At 44.2% G+C, this 19,641-nt stretch overlaps 1 protein-coding gene across 2 annotated transcripts in view; it reads right to left on the reverse strand.

The window, feature by feature from the left end:
* Positions 1-19,641, reverse strand: part of TMEM259 (transmembrane protein 259) — a 28,832-nt gene that overhangs the window by 4,071 nt on the left and 5,120 nt on the right. The window contains exons 2-10 of one of the 2 annotated variants that reach the window (XM_077841914.1): positions 14,454-14,720; positions 12,008-12,185; positions 6,341-6,451; positions 4,872-4,994; positions 4,468-4,568; positions 2,910-2,967; positions 2,100-2,183; positions 1,282-1,414; positions 729-828 (exon numbers count right to left, since the gene is read on the reverse strand). In XM_077841914.1, coding sequence (XP_077698040.1) covers positions 729-828; positions 1,282-1,414; positions 2,100-2,183; positions 2,910-2,967; positions 4,468-4,568; positions 4,872-4,994; positions 6,341-6,451; positions 12,008-12,185; positions 14,454-14,720 — 1,155 coding nt within the window. The remainder of the gene's footprint in view (positions 1-728; positions 829-1,281; positions 1,415-2,099; positions 2,184-2,909; positions 2,968-4,467; positions 4,569-4,871; positions 4,995-6,340; positions 6,452-12,007; positions 12,186-14,453; positions 14,721-19,641) is intronic. The other variant, XM_077841916.1, reaches the window with a different exon arrangement.

Genomic DNA, 19,641 nt, shown 5'->3' on the forward strand with positions numbered 1-19,641 from the left:
AGCTGACTGCAGGCTCACAGCTGGTGAGAGGTGTCAGGTCATCACCCAGGGACACTCAAGGCCTCTAGCCACAGAGCAGGGACATCAGGCAGCAGCAGTGCAAGCTTCCTCAACACCATTCAACCATCACCACAGGCGTCACCTGGGAGTTCAGCATATGCCCATTCAGTCCCTGGCCCCCGAGTCACAACCCTCACAAAGATATCATTTAGGAAGGTGCCTTATGTCTTCTGGACAGCTATCCAGTCGGTATTTGACTGAGACACTCCCCCCTCAAAACTCACTTGCCATTAACTCTCAGCCATTTTATGGGTCCAACTTTAAGTCAATAATGGCCACAGCCAGATTTGAGCCCATGACCTAGAAGTCCGAGGCCCTGTATCTTAAGAGATTTGGCAGTTTCATCCACCCTCTATTCTCATGTTCCCAGGAAGCGCACAAATCTCTTGGTTAAGTAAAGATGTCTGTTCAAACACTGCTTTGTAACAGCTTTTATAGTCTACATTGTGGCAGTCAGTGACTTGGGGGTAATTTACTCTAGCCTGTGTCCATCCATGCACAGCCATACAAGTGGCCTGATCAGTTTCTGACTTGATATTGTAAGCCCTAGATTTCTATCCAGCTCCCTCATAAGGTTAACAAAGTGACCACGGGCAGAATTAGCACTAAGACATAGATCTGTCTCCACTCTTCTACCTAAGGAGCAGCAAAAGAAGGCCACTGCTTACCTGGATGAAAAGCCATGAGGTGACTAGAGCCAGGCTGCTGTACTGCCCATTAAATCGGTAGTGGTATGCATAGAAGGCAAAGTGATACAAGTAGAAGAACCTGGAAAGAGAAGGGACAATAAGGAACAGGACATAACCACAGAGAAAACCCATCCACCCCAGCCTTGGGCAGGGATTTCCCACTGAGCAGCTGATTAATGGGTACTCTTGACTTTCTCAGCAGACATCAGTGTTCATCTAAACACAGAGCAGGACCGACAAGTGGGCAAATGTCTGAATCGGTTTTAAAGGGGGACTTCCTAATAGTTACACAGGAAAGAGCCAACTTGCCTCCTGAATGTGGGGAAAGCAATTGGGCTTCAGACGCAGGAACACTGGGAGTCAAGAAGGGAAAAGAGTAGTCATCCGAAATGGAAGCCAACCCAGCACCGCCTGATGAAAATTTTAAAGAAGCCTCACATCGCAGAATAAAGCGGCATGCAATATAGGCCTGAAGCACATCGCTAGCTGATGGAAGCGCACATGCTAGAAGGAGAATGGGCAACTCTCTTACCTTAGCCAATGCCGCTTACTAGTATTGGTGTGGCAACAGATGGCATCATACTGGTCCGCCAGCCACACAATGAGGATGATATAAAACGCAGTGGTGGTGTCATTGAAGAACTCTGACATAATGGCTTCCATGCCTGCCGGACAGAAAACACTGACATGTCAACTAGCTGTGGGGCCTGGGCACTGGGTAATCCCAGCTAGCCATTCTCCAGAACCAAGAATGCACCCGGAGTTAACGCTATCTAGTAACTGGTGCTATGGTGCATTTGCTGGATTGCAAAGCAAATGCAAGCAGGCACAATGGAGCTGGTTTCTAACAGCAGATGAGGTAAAGCACAAAGATTTCCTTGCTGACTGGAATCTTCAGCTATAACATTAGCCACAGCCCAGGATTTATTGTTTTTAAATGAAGTTTTGTGGGTGTAGGACATAGGTCAGGAACGTGAGAGATGGAGAAGTGGATCAAGCTATACATGATGTACATACACGATGTGGATTACCTCCAGCCCAATGCACAGCTCCGAGAATCACTAATCCTCACCAGCCCTAACCCGAGTGTGGGTATATTTCTACTGGAGACTAGGACAAAAAAAAAAAAAAAAAAAACAACCCAAAACCTTATAACATGGTCACACCAAGTTCCATGACATGACCTCCCTGCAGGGAATGAGAACATTAACCCCCGCAGTGACCTAAGGTACAAGGGGCAGTGGCGGATTGTGTGTGTTCAATGCACCCCAACATGGCTTGCTACACTAAGTTTGTTTCGGACATGCTCAGGGTTCTTCCTTTGCGTAAGGAGTAAATCCATGTTCTTACCTACTAGAGCCAAAATGACAGTGAGTAAGGGAGCAGCAGGGAACGCAATAGTCATGTTCATTTCCAGCATCTGTAAGAGGTCCACTGCAAGAAGGAAAGCAAACCATGAAGGGCTCTCAGCAGCTCATGGAGCAGAGTAACACGCCACAAACCACCTTGAGAGCTAGATGCAGGAGACAGTACGGCCGCGAATGGCTTACAGCTCACAGTACATACAGGCCCACACTGGGGCAGGCCACTGGTCTAACAAATCCTGCCCCGGTAATGACCTACACCCACTGCTGCAGAGGAAGACTAAATCCCCCAGAAGGCACCAGGGCTGCACCTTTGGGGCAATGTTTTTTTGACCCCTGGGCATTAGGCCATGCCCTGAAACACAGGATTTGCATTCAGCCAACCTCAGATAAGAGGGGAATGGTCACAAAGGGCAACTTAAAGAGAGCATATTTGTCTGGAGATTTAAGGCTAAATTCACATCTGATGTAAGCAGGAAGAAAAGGAGTCTAGAAGTCAATGGAGCTGCGTTTACACTCAGACAGATTCTGTCCTGTGGTCACTAAGCAGCGTACTCCAGGTGGCCAAAGTCATGCCCTGTCAGCTTCCGGGATGAGTAACCTTTGGAAAATGTTACTGTGTTTTCCCAGCTCCAGGATGATGAATGGGATAAAGAATCGACTGTCTCAAGTCAGCTCAGCTCCACGAAAGACACTAAGCTCTTTTCTTGTCCTCCAAAAGGTAGTGAGTGTTCACCAGGGCATGGCATTATCCCAAGAGAAACAACTTGTAGGAGTGAGATTTAGAAGCACTTACCAATGAAGACAAAGATCTGATGATGAGAGTAGCGCAACAGCATTGAGACTGACAGGGTCTGAAAAGGCAAAACAGATCAGGATTAGAACTGGACTACCCTAGGTAGCTGGTTTTCCCATAGATACAGAGTTCATGCTGATGCTCCATCATGGCATGTGGGATGCACTGAGACAGATATTACAGACACATGAGATCTGAGTCTACGGTACTAAGTTTTAAAAATGTTATCTGTATCTCTGTGAGCCAGCAATTGTATTCTGGCTCCATGGGGGGGGTTGCCAAACCTTCTCCAGGAATGAAGATCAGTGAGGGGCCATTACAGCAAATCCTGGGACAGGGGTACCCAACTCCAAAGAGGAACCACCTCCTGGGGATTTTTGCATATACTGGTTCAGACTGGGTTCCAGAGGCCCAGGAGACTAAGAAAGGCTTCTGGTACAAAGGCTCAGCTGAATTGACTCAGAATCCCTCAAGTTGATCCAATAACTGACAAGATTGTAACCAAGAGGGTACAATCCTGCTGGAAGGATCCGAAGGACTGGGAAGCATGCCAGGGTCTGGAAACACCTAGTAAACTGAGCATGTTTATTGTTTTATGCTATGTTTGGTCACTGGCATTCACTGTCCTAGCCCTTGAGAAAGAGTGAAGAACTACAGGGGATGAGCTAAGGTCTTATTTGCTGGGATACGCACACTGAAGGGCAGAAGGAATTGAAGGCTAAATTCTCAGTCTGGAGGAAGAGAGTTGCAGTACTTTGCCCACAGAGAGGTGATGGCTAGAAGTTTGAGATGTAAAGGGGTGCCCCTGAGCAGACCGCAGAGGGCACAGTTAACCTGCAAACTATGACATGTACTTGTGAGGTTCTTTGGCCTGGGCTATGCAGGAGGTCAGACTAGAAGATCATAAGAGACCCTTCTGAGCTTAGAATCTATGTTAACTAAGAGTTTTCTGGCTTGTGTGGATTTTTCTTAGCACTATAACAAAGCTCAAGACTGTACTGCACATTTCACGCTTTAAGTAGCGCTTCTTTGGCACGTTACAAACAGTAATTAAACCACATGCTGCCCCTGTGAAAGAGACAGGCATGTAGTTAACCTGTCAGAACTAGACTCCTACTGCAGCTAAAGTGATGCCCCAAAATCAAAGTACAAATCTGTAACAGTCAAGAACAGAACCCAAAGTTCCAGCTCTTTTCCAGTTCTGTGCACCTCCAGCTAGGCCACACTGTCTCTCTGAGAAAGATCACACAGGACTGATTTATCTTCATGAGAAATATATTTAAACACCTCCTCTCACCAGCCATTAGATTATCAAAGGAAGAAGGAACACTGCCCTAACTATAGGCATAGTGGTTTGGCATCTATGATCTCAGCCTCCTTTGCTTATTGGTTTCATCTGGGTCAATTCTGCATTTGCAAAAAAAAAATTTAGTAAAAGTAGCCGTGGCCTCTTGTGTTAATACAAATTAGGGCACATAAGAAAGTTACCAAAATTCAATCTTAAATCCCTTTCAAGCCCTAGTCCAGAAATCCAGGCAACACAAACCGTTTTACTTACAAATATGACCATGATGACGAAGGCAGCTAGGTATGACGTCCTAGCCATCCACATGCTGACAAAGCGATAGTGCTCCCCAGACACCACGTTGCGGAGGAAACCTGGAAGAAACAGAGGAGCCCGGTCTGATTAAACAATAAATGATCGGTTGAGCTTCCCATAGTGGTGCATCCTTCATTCTTATTCAGCATGTGGCAGGAGAAAGTCTTCCTTGTGGCCATTATCCTCTCTCTTCTCACACTTGGTTCATTTTACTTGCCTGGCGATAATCTCCCCATGGAGCCGGGGAACCATTCTCAGTACTAGGGCACAGTCAACAGCCAGGGCACACCATTCATGCACCCACAGACTGAAAGCGCCTCCTCCAAATATTCCACCACAAAATTGTTTCCTGGTGCCTTTACCTTTGTTCTCTTCGTTTTCAGCTAAAGCTTTCACACTGGACATTAGAATGTCATCGTAACCCAGGAACTCGTCCAGCAGCAGGCGACTAAATCGGTCTCCAAAGCACTGGTCTCTGGTGGGGTCTGCATGAAAGGCAAAGAAGATTCACTCTGTTCAATCAGAGGTCAAACCACGGAGCAGGAAACTCTGCTTGTTACTATTTACATCAAGACCCATCCGACAGCCTGCAGTGCTATGTGAGCAAACAGAATTTGATTCCCAGGCTTAGACTCTTAGGCCAGCGGAAGTGCTGCACTTGCCCAGCTAAGCATGGCGCTCACTTGTCTGAGCCTTTTAGCAGGACAGTAGGCATAGTACCGTAGAAACATTGGCTTTTGCAGTTGGATGAGAACAGCCGATATGAACAGAAGCTCTTCACATGACAGAAACAATCAGGAAGGGTAAGGACAGTGAGATGGATGGTTATAAAACTCTTTTGAATGCATGTAAACACATGTAATTGCTCACAATGCAGCTGGGATCCATCTAGATGAAAGGTGGAATACAAATGCAAGCCATTTTCAGTAAGGCAGGTAGGGAGCTTATGTAGGAATCTGAATGATCAGACCAAATAAAAACACCACCTACCTTTAACGTAGACCCATGTGTTGTCTGCCATGTAATCACCATTTACTACAGCAGAACCGTACTACTCTCTTGCACTAATGTCTAATCAATCTAATACCGTTTCCACGGTATGCATCCGATGAAGTGAGCTGTAGCTCACGAAGGCTCATGCTCAAATAAATTGGTTAGTCTCTAAGGTGCCACAAGTACTCCTTTTCTAATCTGATTGTTGCACATATTTTAGCATCTGATTAATTAGGATTTTTGGCACTAGAAGGTATAAGACTACACTTATTCCTTGGAAACTTAAGAGAATGCTGTCACAGGATAATGGTCCCTGTGGCTATGCAGGATGCAGAGATGATTAGAGATAAACATCAGTGCTAAGGAGACATGCTCAACATGGTCTCTGAAAGGTATAATCGCTCCTGACAACAGGCATCGATGTTGTGCATCACAAGTGTTAAGTAGCATGGTCTCGGAGGGCTGCAGGCTATTTTGTTTCTAGCCTCCAAAGTTTAAAGCAAAGGAGGAAAAGCAACAAAATAATACAAATTGGGCAGAGTTTAGGTTTGGTTTCTTTAGATTCCTTCCTGGAAGGGACAACTGCTCTACAAAATAATGCTAGGACTCGGATAGCGAAACAGATTGCTTAGATTCAGACTCAGTAATGGATGCCTTGGCATCGTATTGGAAAGACAGCCCTTCTCTGAATGAGGGTCCCCTCTGGGTTCTGTGCGACTGAAGCAAAGGTAGGTATGTGGGGGCATGGCTAAAACTGGGATGTTGGCAAACAGCATGTAGGCATTTTAGAAGAGTCTTGTCAACTAATGCGTGAACCCCAGTCATGTCCCTTACATACCTAGTGTCACCACCATGACTGGGATGCTGAGACGCTGACGAGTGCTCTGAGACAGGCGTAAAAACCCGTACTCCAAAGAATACTCCACAATGTACTCTTCCTGGGGCCACACTGCAAGAGAGGAAGGGAAAGAAGATTCAACTGCAGGGTTTGCAAACGACCATGGATACACCCCTCTTTACCCCGTCCCCTCCTGAAAAGCAGGTTTGCCAAGAAACAAGCACAAAAGGCTTTTTGTCATTTTAAAGCGTTGGTTGCACTTTTTACATCACTTCCCCCTCCCCCAATAGTAATCCCACCCAATTAACATGGATAGGAATGAACCCTTTGATGCATTTTCTAGTGGCATTCACCCCAGGAGGTTCACTGGGTTGATATCAGCTGTTGGCTTCAGGGGAAATCCTCTCAACCACTTCAGCAGGAGCATCACTCAGGAACGGTCCACTCACTTTGGATTCAGGGCATTGAAAGGTGCCATGTTTACAGCCCAGGCTCCTGGAGTCCTACCTACAAGGCCTGGGGTTTTTAAAGGAGCCCATTCACTGCCTTGAAAATTCCAGCCAAAATAACTTTAAGCAGGATCAGTAACAATGCAAGGCTTCCCCATGTTATTCTACCAGCAGGCTGCAACTCCAGCCTGGAGGGAGCCGTCTTCATGCCTAGTGGTCTCTATGCAAACTGCCCCATCAGTCGGGCTGGTATTCTTCTTTTGAAAGTGACCATCTCCCCATCAACTCATTTCACACAGGCCATCAAATGGAAAGAGCATCAGGTCACTACTGTTCGGCTCATGAGACTCCCCCAATCCCATTCTCAATCCCTAATATTGGGGCCAATTTAACGAAACCTTTAGTAACCAAGCTTCAGCAAGACAGTAAAGCAGATGAAAGAACTCCAGCTCACTGTCTCTGAAGACCACAGATTTGAACCCTCCTCTGAAGGAGAGCATAATAAACCAGGAAGGCACAGCAAAGTGAATCAGGAGACTAAACACCACTTATAATAATGGACTTGAGAGGATGTTATATGCTCTAATGAGAGCACGTTCTGTCCTTCTCTTTCCCCACTCTGGCCCCCAGACACGGGACATTTGTTAGACCTGTGCTGAACCATGCTTCTGTCCCTTGTTCCAGTCCCCATCCAAGAGGAATCATTACTCAAATGGTAATCCCTGCTCTGCTACTGACTTGGCTTTGTGACCTTCACTTCTGGGCCTCTGTTACCCTATCTGTGAAGGCAGGATAATATCACCCATCTCGCAGAGGGGCTGGATCTGTTTCTCTCTATCAAGGGCTTTAAGAGCAATGAATTGAAGATACTAAAGAAAGGCAAAGTATTATTAAAGTCACAATATACTCTAGGACTTCAGCTTCCAAAGCAACCAGCTTGTAACTTCAGCTACAGACAAGGAGACGACAAACTCTTTAAAAAAACCAAAGATCCTGTTTTTATTCATATTCTCTCATATGAAAAGTGACAGATGAGCATTACCCACTCAAGAGTCACTAGTGCCTTAAAGAAAAGCTTTGAAAGATATCCCATTTAGAAACAAGTCTGTTTAGAGAATTGCCATCCACAGATAAGACAGCAAGGTTTTCAAGAACTGATCTGTCAGAGTTGTAAAGATTTCCTGTCAAGGGTGAGGCTGGGCCCAGGGGAGGCCTGGGACCTGGAACAGAACTGCTTGCTGGTAGAGGACAAATCGGTGTTTATTGTGAGAAGCTGAACAATTTACAATGGCAGACATCTGCTGCGATTTACAGGTTGGCTTCAGAACCCCTGTGCGCCGGGCACTGCGCCTGCAGAAATGGAAGCCACTTGTTCCTCCCCCTCCTCTCAATTTGTCCTCAAGTGACCTCCTTATGTAGGCCCCTTTCATCTGTTGAAGATTTCCTAGCAGACTGCTAGCATAAACCCATGAGTACAATAGGCCTAACAGAGCTTCAGGCCAGGAAATATGGATTTGTTTGGCCCTGCTAAGCGCTGCCCAGGTTTAAGGTTTTTGCGCTAGGTGCTACACCCGTATTATTTTAACGGAGCATTTTTGTCAAACACAGGTCACTTGGCTGTTTCAAGCATTCAGAGGCAGCTAATATAAGTGGATGTGGCTGTATCCTGCGTTCTACAGCTAAATGACTCACCCCCAAAGAGCAGATAACAAAAATACATTAATTCATACAAGAGGATTTTTGGCAAAAATTAAATACCTTTACAAAGAGCTTTCCTTTTAAGGCCAGTTAAATCAATACATACAAAAATTTACACAGCTCTGGGTCAGTTTGATGAAACCACCACAATGTGAGGGTCTTTTTGATGGGAATCTTTCACTCCTCACCCCCATTACTTGGGCATTAGCCAACAACTAGTCCCAGGCAGAAAGTCATTAACCTTTGCATATCATATAAACACGGAAACCAGAAGTCATGCTTGTGTGGGTTGCAGAACAGGAGAACTGATCTCACTGTGATAAAAACCAAGTTAAAATTGCTTCCCTTTCCCACTCAGTCCTTGAGGTGTCTGAACACAGGGAAACAGGAAATCCACGCAGCTGTAATCAGGGTTTGATGCGTCCTACTGCAGCATATGTGTAAAGAATGATGGACAGAGACACCTGTGTGTGTTCTCCAAGGAATCTATTGGGGAGATTTATGCAACTTCCATTTTCTACACATTTTGGGAATGCTGTAAGAATATTCTCCTACCCCCTTCGCTCTGACTACAATAAATGAATGGTAAGTAGACACTCCACACGGGACAAAACTAATTTGCTTTCTTGGAAGGACAAGGTATACATATAGCTGCCTCATTTGCTTGTCCCAAAGGTTAATTTAGCAAATCATATCACGTCAACTCCTACAAAACCTGAATCAAGTCAATAGTGTGTGCCAACTCAGTGCTTTAAGATCAACACCATGTGCCGCCGTTAAATTAATTATAAATGCATATTTTGGAGGCAAAAAAAGCTTAAATGCATTGTTCAAAACGGTCTTCTTCAAAGTACATTTTCCTGCTTTGAAGCTTCCCTAGGTCTCACAGCTGCAGCTGGGCCTGCTGACTCTAACCACAGTCAATTAACTTCTCTAGAGTTAGAACATCTCAGGACACAGGAACTGCTGCTGCTTCCAGAATGGCCAAAACCAGAGGCAGGAGCAAGAAGTAGATTTTTTTTTTTTTTAAATAAGCCTTTTGACATCACTTTATGATGATTGTTATGACTGCCTGCTTAGATGGCAGTTTGAAGTAGACATTGTCTGCTGTGATAGCCTCAAGACCAGAAAAATCCCCTGTTAAGGAGCAACCAATCAATTTAAAGAGGATTTTTCCGAACAGTGTCATAGCATTCCTTCCTTCCTAAAGGAGGCAGATCAAAAGAGTCAGGCTTCCCATGATGAAAATATTTTAAAGGAATATAGATTAAAAGTCATATATAAGAAATGTAACTTCCTTTCCTGAGTTACTAGCAACACATTATGTAAGAGAAATTTCAACACAGATTTGCAAATCCAGACTCCAGAGAGAAACTGCTGAATTGGAATTCATTTGCAAATTGGATACAATTAACTTAGGCTTGAATAGAGACTGGGAGTGGCTTAGTCATTATGCAAGGTAGCCTATTTCCCCTTGTTTTTTCCTACCCCCCAGACGTTCTTGTTAAACCCTGGATTTGTGCTGGAAATGGCCCACCTTGATTATCATACACAATGTAAGGAGAGTGGTCACTTTGGATAAGCTATTACCAGCAGGAGAGTGAGTTGGGGGGGGGGGGGGAGAAAACCTGGATTTGTGCTGGAAATGGCCCACCTTGATTATCATACACATTGTAAGGAGAGCGATCACTTTAGATAAGCTATTACCAGCAGGAGAGTGGGGTGGGAGGAGGTATTTTTTCATGCTTTGTGTGTATATAATAAGATCTTCTACACTTTCCACAGTATGCATCCGACGAAGTGAGCTGTAGCTCACAAAAGCTTATGCTCAAATAAATTGGTTAATCTCTAAGGTGCCACAAGTATTCCTTTTCTTTTTGCAAATACAGACTAACACAGCTGTTACTCTGAAACATAGATTTGCAGCTTCCCACTTGTTACATTTCACCCAGTAGATGATGAAAGCAGACTGGTCAGTTTTACTTTTCGGTGTTCATTGGTAGCACAATTGCTACCAGTTTGCAAACACGGACAAAGGGTTTAAATCCCATCACAAGAATTGCTTTCATTTAGATCATGAAAGCATCGATATCAATTTATTTTAATGTATCTTACACAAAGATTAAAAGTTGGGAACTAAACCATGTCCCTTTAATTGGGAAAGGTAAGAAGAGAAGGGAAATGAGTCCTATTCACATTCCCACAAGCCTTTTTGACAAGATGCTCTTGGTTATTACACTGGTAAAGATATGGACAGCACCACTTATTAATTTCTCTCCTTTCCTCTTGTTGGATCATTTCCACTGAGAACTCAGCAAAAGCAGAAGCGCCTATTCAGTGTACACTATAGATAATATGGGGGAGTTTTGCATGGGCATGAATGATGGTATTGCACCCAAAAAAAACCTCTGTGATAGATACAATATATATTTCATTCCTAAGTCTTAAGTAGTGTCATGACCCCCTAATCACCAACTGAAGTTCAGGACTAAATCAAACCTGGACCAGCACCAAATAAAATACTGCAAGATCAAGGGAACAGCAAGCATTTTAATGTTAGCGCTCATAATCCTTCATAGCTAGAAATAATGGTTTAGACTGCTGGAAAGCAAAGAATCCCAGTCTTCCAGGGAAATAAAACATCCGTTTCAGCAAACAAGACATGCTAACTATTAAGTCATTCCAGTTATCACGATCCTACTTCAACCTAACAGCTATCTAGTACAGCCAGACACCATAGCATTATACCATGCATATGCCTTGAATCTCAGTTTAAGGAATAAAAACCCACGGTCGCTTTCTAAAAGTTGTACGATATTAGCTGCTAAAATCACGTTGCAATTGAAGTAGGGAAGATAAAAGCAAGATGGTATTCTGAATTTTGTGATTCTAGCATCTCCATATCTTGCAATCTGCCAGGGTTAAGATCAGTGGATCAGTACAAATGCTTTCAGGACCAGTTAGCTATTCCAAGACCTGGTCCTGGACCAAGGATCAGCAAATCCCTGCTAGTACTATTAAGAATATGTATTATAAATTGGATTTACGGATTTCCCCCCCAGGAATTTCTTGCATCGCCCCTAGAGGATAAAAAGACAACAGTTGCTCAGGTGAATTATGGGGGAAAGGTGAAGGGGAGGTTGGTTCATCTTCTTTTGGCCCATCTGTCATTGGCCACTGTCAGAGACATGATACCAGACCAAACAGTCTGTTCTAGTATAACCATCCTTGTGATGCTTGATCAGCATAACAATCCAGGCACTGCTGGCAACAAGAGACTTCAGCAGACTTCACAGCACAAGCCTGGCTCCCTCCCCAGCCAAAGAGCAAAGTTCTGCAGAACCAAAGTCAGCATTTGTCAATTTCACCTCATTCAAAGGCAAGAGCGACATCTGGAAAACACTGAAGGTTGTTATGCAAGTGCCTCGAGAAGCCAAGAGGAGTGAAAGAGGAGTGAAAGGGAGGATATACAGGTGAAAGGGGAGGAGGGAACATGGATACCAGTGTAAGTGGTCTTTACCTGCTCTGGCTAGCATCTCAAACTCGGACACAGTCTCACTCAGAGGCTGCATACCTTTAGTGGTTGCCTCGCTAAACGAGAACTCCTGGCTTTCGTTCTGGGTCACCTGGGTCAGTGCCTCAGTGCTGCTTGCCCGGGATGGCTTGAGAAACACCTTGGGCTCGATGTCCAGCTCAAACTGTTGAAAAACCATTGGAATGAAAGTAGCATTAGTGCTCATTTCGATTCTGGGCTTCCAAGCCCCTCCCCCATCCAGTTAACAAGTCAAACACTGAAACATGAGGAGGAAAAGACAGACACAAAACCCAACCTTTGCAAGCATTCCGTCAGGTCTGAAAACAAACGGAGCTTTGGACTTACAAGAAATGGCAGGTTCTTGTGGGACTACACCAGCCTGGCGCGTTCAGGGTAATTACCCTCTTACACGTGGCAGAGTCCCAGTAGATTTCAAAACAGACTGAGCTGCATAATGTTGACAGCCTGCTCGATCACTGACAAACGAACTGCCAAAATGGTGATCGGGCAGCACAAGATCATTGCTGATCACATTTCTGAACCTGAGATGGCTGCACCAGTGAACCAGAACAGCAGAGTAGGAGATCCCAAAGTGAAGGGCCCCACAGATTAAAGACTTTAAAAGCCAGGAGGGTAAGGGGAGTGAAGTTACAGAGGCTGTATTTAGTTACTAGCATTCATGTATGTGAGCCAGCTACGTGGAGGTGACAGCCAATGCTAAATTGGAGAAGTGCCATGAACTGCACAGGTACATTAAATTTATCAATATATCTATGGCTGCGTCACCATAATCCACCACCCCAAGTTTTATTGTAACACAGCAAATCCCTTTAGAGCATCAAACAGCTTCCAGATTTTTATCTGAACCCACCAGAGGGAATATTTCTCTCTCCTCCCTTTATGCGTTGATTCCCCCCACAAAGCTAGCCCTAGCCTGGAAAGGCCAAGATTCAGTCCTGGGCTAATATCGGCTTTTCTGTGCCTAAAAACGTCACAGCTTTTCCGTCTGGTGTGTTGTAGCCCAGCAGACTAAAAAACCAGATCTTTCTACCACTGGAAAGGGGACACGCAAGCTGGTGAGCTGATCAATCAGCCGGGCAAGGGGCAGTCATGTTGCAAACAATGGCACAGCTCCAGTCCTCTTCATAGAACTCTTTTTATTAACAAACATTCAGAGCACGTTGCCACCACCATCCAAACCTGTCTCACTGCCCTACAGCAGTTTAGCTCTTGTCCAGGCCTTTCACAAGCCTCCCCTGTTGAGGCTGCCCCAAAACCAGCTCCTGAAGGGGACTTCCTCTCAGGACTTCTGCCAGAGCCATTTCCCTGACCCTATCTCCTCTCTAGTCTCCTGCCTGAGTATGTAAGTTCCCCTTGGACACATGACTAGGAACAGGCATGTGGCCTACATACAGCTCCTTGGTGTAAGGGCCCCAAAGACCCACTGCCCTGTTACAAGAAGATTTCCCATGGGACTCAGCACTCCTCTCTAGCTCTGAAAGGGACCGAGTTTTCAGACTTTAAAGCAGAGGCATTTTTAGGTTCAGAATGGCTATTTTGGAGGTGGTATTTTCCACTTGTTAGTTTTAATTTCTTTTCCCCTCTGGGCCCTATACTCATGGCTTTACACCATGAGTAATATCACCAGGCTTTACAGGCAGGGAGATACAAGAAATAGTCCCAATACAGCGATTAAAAAAAACAAAACAAACCTCTAAAACATTCCTAAAAATAGTTGCTCTGTAATATGTGACACAGACACATTCTCTGTGATGACATGGTATAAAAGCTTTATTGGTATGAGTTTGGGAAGATCACATTACCCTCACACACACACGATGTGCTGGAAGAGGATGGCACTTATCGCAAACTGATGCGCACATCACTCCATGGTGAGGGGGGATCCAAAGAGAAGCAGAAAGCGTTATGGCCACTGCTCAGGAAAATTTAGAACACCTGTGCATCTGAAACAAGCTATCCAATAGCGCAGTCCCGGGAAAGCCTATCAGCACTGCGTGCACGGTCTGTTTCTAAACAACCTCCCCCCTGCTCACCACTTTCAAATGTACTTTTCAGTGCTTGAAAAAGAAGTGATGCAACAGATGTGCTGTTTGGGAAAGGACAGGCACAGGGCATTTTCTGTGATGGGCCTTCTGCTCTAGAAATCACATCTCCCACTGGGTCAATGGAGATGGAGTTTACCGGCCTCCAGTGTATGTTTAAAGGCCACTCTAGTCACACAAGTTTCTGCTTGAGGTGACATTTGGAGAGATCAGAGGTTCTTTTTAAATTGAACTGATGAGGGGGACATGACAAGGGTGGGGCACAGGAATATTTCACTGGCACCAAGCCAATCTGTAAAGTTATTTCTATGCTCCCTGCAAGAAGATATCCCCAACTCTTTCCCAGGGAGCACATGGCTAGCCTTTACCTTGACAGAGCTGTTTTCAAACATCTCCACAGTCATTTCCTCCTCTTCTTCCTCCTCCTCCTCCTGCATAGACTCTATCACCATTCCCGGAAATTTCTCCACCTCGCAGAACTGCAGGAAGATGGGGGCTCGGCTGGAGTTGCGTTGTATTTCCACCCGCAGGATGCCATCACGCGGCCACTTGTCCCGCACGTGCTCCAGGCAGTTAATGGGCGAACGGGAGAAGGCGATGTGAATGTAAGCCAGAATGAACAGCACAAAGAGAGCCTGAAACAGCAGGAAACAAGGGAGAGGTCATGAGTACAGGTTGGACCTTTTTAAACCTGATACTTTTACAAATTCACACGCTTTAGAGATGTTTCTTGCTAACCAGTAAGATACCTGGATGTGTTTGGGCCAACAAAGACAGAAACAGCCAAGAAGTTTGAAGCTTCCCAGTCTTGACAGTCTAAGCATCAAAATATTAACAGCTAAAGTTCCTGGAACCAGTTCATCTCTTCAGCTGGAGAAGGCAGGTCCAGGGAGTATTTTGCCATGAACCTGCATCAGCCTTTCTTGTCACACCTTGTAAAGCTGAGGCCTGTCTGCTGTGGGTAGACATTCAAGAGACTTCATCACACCTTTCACAGGAGTAGAAGTTGGCCCTGGTGTCCTTCCCCATTCACACCCTTGTTGCACAATGTGCTGTATGCTGGGTGACTGCCGCCCCAGAAGCAGCTGTATTTCAGCAGCCTTGTATGTATATTGTTTGGGTTTGTTCACATGCTACAGGGATCTAACATGTTACAAAACCAGGGCCCGATTCTGATCCAAAACAGTAGCATTTTACATTCACTTTGCACTGGTGTAAATGCTTGCACAAGGGGGCAGGGCAGTAGAGAATCAGGCACCCAGTCTTTCCTGACTAGGAGGCACAATATCAGTTCTACTAGCAACTGAGCTGGCAATAATGGTTACCAGAGAGTGGGTTGTAATAGCCATCTGATATGGTAGCAGAGGCCCGTTCATAGAAAAACTGTCCTGGATACCTCTGGGAAGCACAGAGTTTAACTTCCTGGTTTTCCCCAAAAGTAACCTATTTACCTTTGGCTCTCCTCACCCCACTCTCTTGTGCTATTTTCAAATGCTTGTTTGTTGGCAAACAAGCCATCCCTTGCTAGACTTTCCCCTCTGACCCAGAAACTGGTTTCCAGTGGAAGGAATATACTGCATGAATCCACTGGGCCAGAATTTTCCAGGAAGTGTAACTCTAGTAATTAATTCTTGTGTATTTACTCCCAAGCCTCTAGAATTCAGTTTAATATTGACAAGGTGCTTGCTTCGGTTGGTGCCAACATATAATCTTTGCTCAGCAGATATCACAAGTCATGAGACAGTCATTGGAAATGTTTTAAAGGGACAGAGTCAGATAGTTTTAGGTCTTATTTCAAAGACTTTCATTAAACTTTTCTGTTAGTTCTTGTGATTTTTTTTTTTAAAGTTTCCAAGGACAGAGTTTGAATTTAAAATCATTTCCTTTCTACTTGTAGAAAACACTTCAGAGTCCTGCTAGTCAAAGGTAACTAGACAGTGAAATTGACCAGCCTGTTTTCATGCCCCATGCTGAATGAAGCTCAAAACAAAATACCAAACAGTGAAAAGTAAGCTAGATTTTTTTAAAGACACTTTTAACCTTAATAAACTAGGGCTCTGACAAGAGCAGATAAGGACATTTTTTAAATTACAATTTTTAATCTAATAATGATCCATTAACAGCAAAGTCCCAGAATTTACCAGGGTGAACACACTGGGCTAAGGGTACATGTTTCACTAAGAAATCATCTTTGAGGAGTGCTAAACACTGCACATTTTCATTACTCCACACAATGTAATGAAAGCAATGGGGATGTATCCCAGGATCAATCAAATCCTGTAAGAACGTGACTGCGAACCAAGTATAGCTATCAGACTACACAAATCTACAGATACAACTAGCCTGTCTCTGATTTCTGGCTTGGCAGAACTCCCCTACTGTATCTTACATATGCAGGACGATCTTAAGGTTTGTACTCAAGCTTCCTGGGATAGACTCTCTTTGGTGGGTGGCTGCTGTTCAGCTGCGTGCTTTTATTGTAAGGGACCTAAAAAAGCCTCAACAGGAGAAGTATCTAGATTATTTGAGGTCTAGATCAGACAGTACCCAGCATTGCCAAGACAAAAAGTATTCAAAAATAATGAGTCAGACCGGCCCCAAAATCATGATATGTTAAAATAATGTATGTTAGGTTCTTATTTGCCTTCTGGGCTTTGAGCCTGTAAGGTGCTAATCAGTATACATTTCCAAGCGTTTCTCTGCAACCGTGAGATCTAATATTTGATCCAGCTTTAAAATGATGTCTATAAATATATCTACACCCAGCCCCAAGGCTGTTCCTTGTTTCTTCCCATGATTGCAGTTTAATACTGGGATCACCTTCTCCAGGGAGGGCATGAGGCAAACAATACTGAGTCTATTCCCTGGGCACTTCTCTGTGGATTTAACACACAGTTGAAAGTAAAAAATAAAAAAAAGTATTCAACCCCTTTAGATTGTATTTTGGTGCCATCAAGACCTTCAACTGGGAGCTGGTACCAAATTAAAGCAGGTAACACAAAACAGCTATACACTGAAAAAACATGCTCCAACTGGGGACATTCCTTGGACATGAAAGGTGGGTGTGTTGTACTTATTACAGGAAAACTGCCAGCTTAAAGAGTGTTTCCTTTTAATCTAGCTCCCCATAGCCCCAGCTGCTGCAGTTCCTACCACTGCCCCCCTGCCACCTGACATCACCAGAGGCGAAGGAACCAGGATTTCAGAAGGAGAGCTAAGATCTGAGGGAAGGATTAGTGACCAGATGGGGAAGTCAGGCATTTCTTCCTCAGCCCTTGCTTGTTTGAAGCCTGCAGCTAGAAACCTTTACTATTTCTTTGTAAACATCATCTGATGGTCAGATTTTTGTTGTTTGTTCCCTTTTTAATGTCCCTACAGCTCCAAAACACAGGCCAACTGATGAGAGACTGACAGATTCACTGTGATTATGCTTCTACAACTGATCCAAAGACAGGGAGAGGAGGTGTCCAGAAGAGGCACTAAACATACACCCCCATCCCCACCTTCCAGGAAAGTTCCTCTATTGTTCTAACTGCAACTCAAAGCATTGAGAGGAAACAAGGAGTGGTCTTGGGGCTCTGATACACTCTTGCAAGCCATTAACAAGGTAGACCAGAAGATTCCCTCCTATGACCCTAGATCATCATTAGAGGGCTAAATGGGGGGGGGAGGGGAAGAGGGGGAGAGAGAAATAGATGATTTAAGCAACTTTCTGAGAAAATTCAAGATATTGAGGCTAAAAGCACAGTGAGACCCCCCCAAAAAAAGAATAGATATTTATGTGGACAAGAAACATATCTGCAGTTACACTGGTTAGAGTCTCTCTCACATATGGCACTAGTTAGCGTAAAAACGTATAAGGTACCTCAACCCTTATTTTATAGGCTCTCTTTCGTTGTTGTTTGCGGAATTGTAGCCGTGCTGGTCCCAGGATATGAGACAGACCAGACGGGTGAGAATCTCTTTTACAGGACCAACTTCTATTGATGAAACAGACAAGCCTTCAAGCTCCATGGACTTAAGGAAGAGCTCTGTGGAACTCAGAAGCACGTATCTTTTACCAACATAAGTTGACACAATAGAAGATATTAACCTCAGCCACACTGCCTCTCAGAGTTAAGAAGAAATTTCACCTATGAGCAGCTAGTTATTGGCTCATGGAACATTATATCTAGGAGAGAATGTTTCCTTTTCTTTGCCGTTTAAATGCAAAGATTGTATGGTGACGTTTTCACATATGTATGTTTCACTGAATTATGAAATGTCATATTTCAGATCTTTGTACAACTGCCTGGAGGTTTCTGAACCTGAATATTGTTTCTTGCCCTTCTCTTGGTTTTTAAATAAAACCCTTAAAGTTGGCATTAAGTAGGAAAGTATGTTTCATATGCAATTTTTTTGACCGTTGGACAGATAAAACTAGACTATCTGCAGCTGTGCACTGTTTATATAAAACTTGAAATGGTAAAATGTTAATTTTAAAAATAACCAGAAACTTATTAAAACTTCCAGTGTGTTAGTAGACTCCACCCATACGCACCAAGGCACAAATCCTGCTCCTACGGACTCCAATAGGACCAGGATTTGGCTCAAAATGCTGGCTGCATATTCCTTATGCCCTATACCATCAGTTATAGTATTAACAAACGTGTGTCACAGGAGAGCATTTCAGCCTTTGCCAACAGCAGTGGTGTCATGAAGACTGTCTGTTGGGGTTTTCAGGCAGAGGTGTTTTAGCAGGATTGCCCTAGACCTCAGCTTCTCTAGCTTGACCAGATTCTTCCTGAATTTCATTCACCTAGGTCACTAGCTACTGAGGGAATTCACTGCATCGATAATGAAAGACAGTCTCTCTAATCCTACATGTCCACTGTTGAACGAAACCAAAATTAAGGGGAAAGGGAGGGGCCACTTTAGTTTTGTCTACACAGAGATTTTACAATCCCCTCCAAACCTTTCTAGAGAGTCATGTTTAAAACAAGTGGGCCTCTTGAGTAGTTAGAGCATGGCTGCAGATCTCAGCATAGACAGGGCCTTAATTATCTTTATTTAAAGGCGGATGAACCAATTTGGTTTCATTTATACAACACCTGCTACGTAAGATGACAAATGGTACAGCTTTAGCTTTAGACAGTATTTCCAGATCATTTGCAGTTTTCTTTCCATTGAATTCTCTCATTTTAGAAAGCCAATACACAGCCTTTATTTAAGCCAAGATCAACGCTGGCAAAGTTCACGTAAAACAAGCATTCCTGTGATTTGTTACAAGGTTAACTGACCAAACAGGGAAGGCAACTTGAGCTCAGATAGGAAATGTTAGAGAAAGTCAGGAGATACCTACCTGCAGGCGATGGCTGTGCTGCGCGGACCATGCCAGCATAGCCACAAAGCCAGAACAATGCTGGCATAATGCCGTCAGCGTAGGCTGCATCTACACCACGTCAGGGGTTTTTTTAGTTAAGTGTAGAAACACCACCGCCCTGAGTGACAGGATATAGGTAAACAGAAGCATCTTCCACTGACCTAGCTGTGTCTATACTGAGAGTTAAGTAACCA

The sequence above is a fragment of the Eretmochelys imbricata genome, chromosome 25, assembly GCF_965152235.1.
Source record: "Eretmochelys imbricata isolate rEreImb1 chromosome 25, rEreImb1.hap1, whole genome shotgun sequence".
Classification (NCBI taxonomy): Eukaryota; Metazoa; Chordata; order Testudines; family Cheloniidae; genus Eretmochelys; species Eretmochelys imbricata.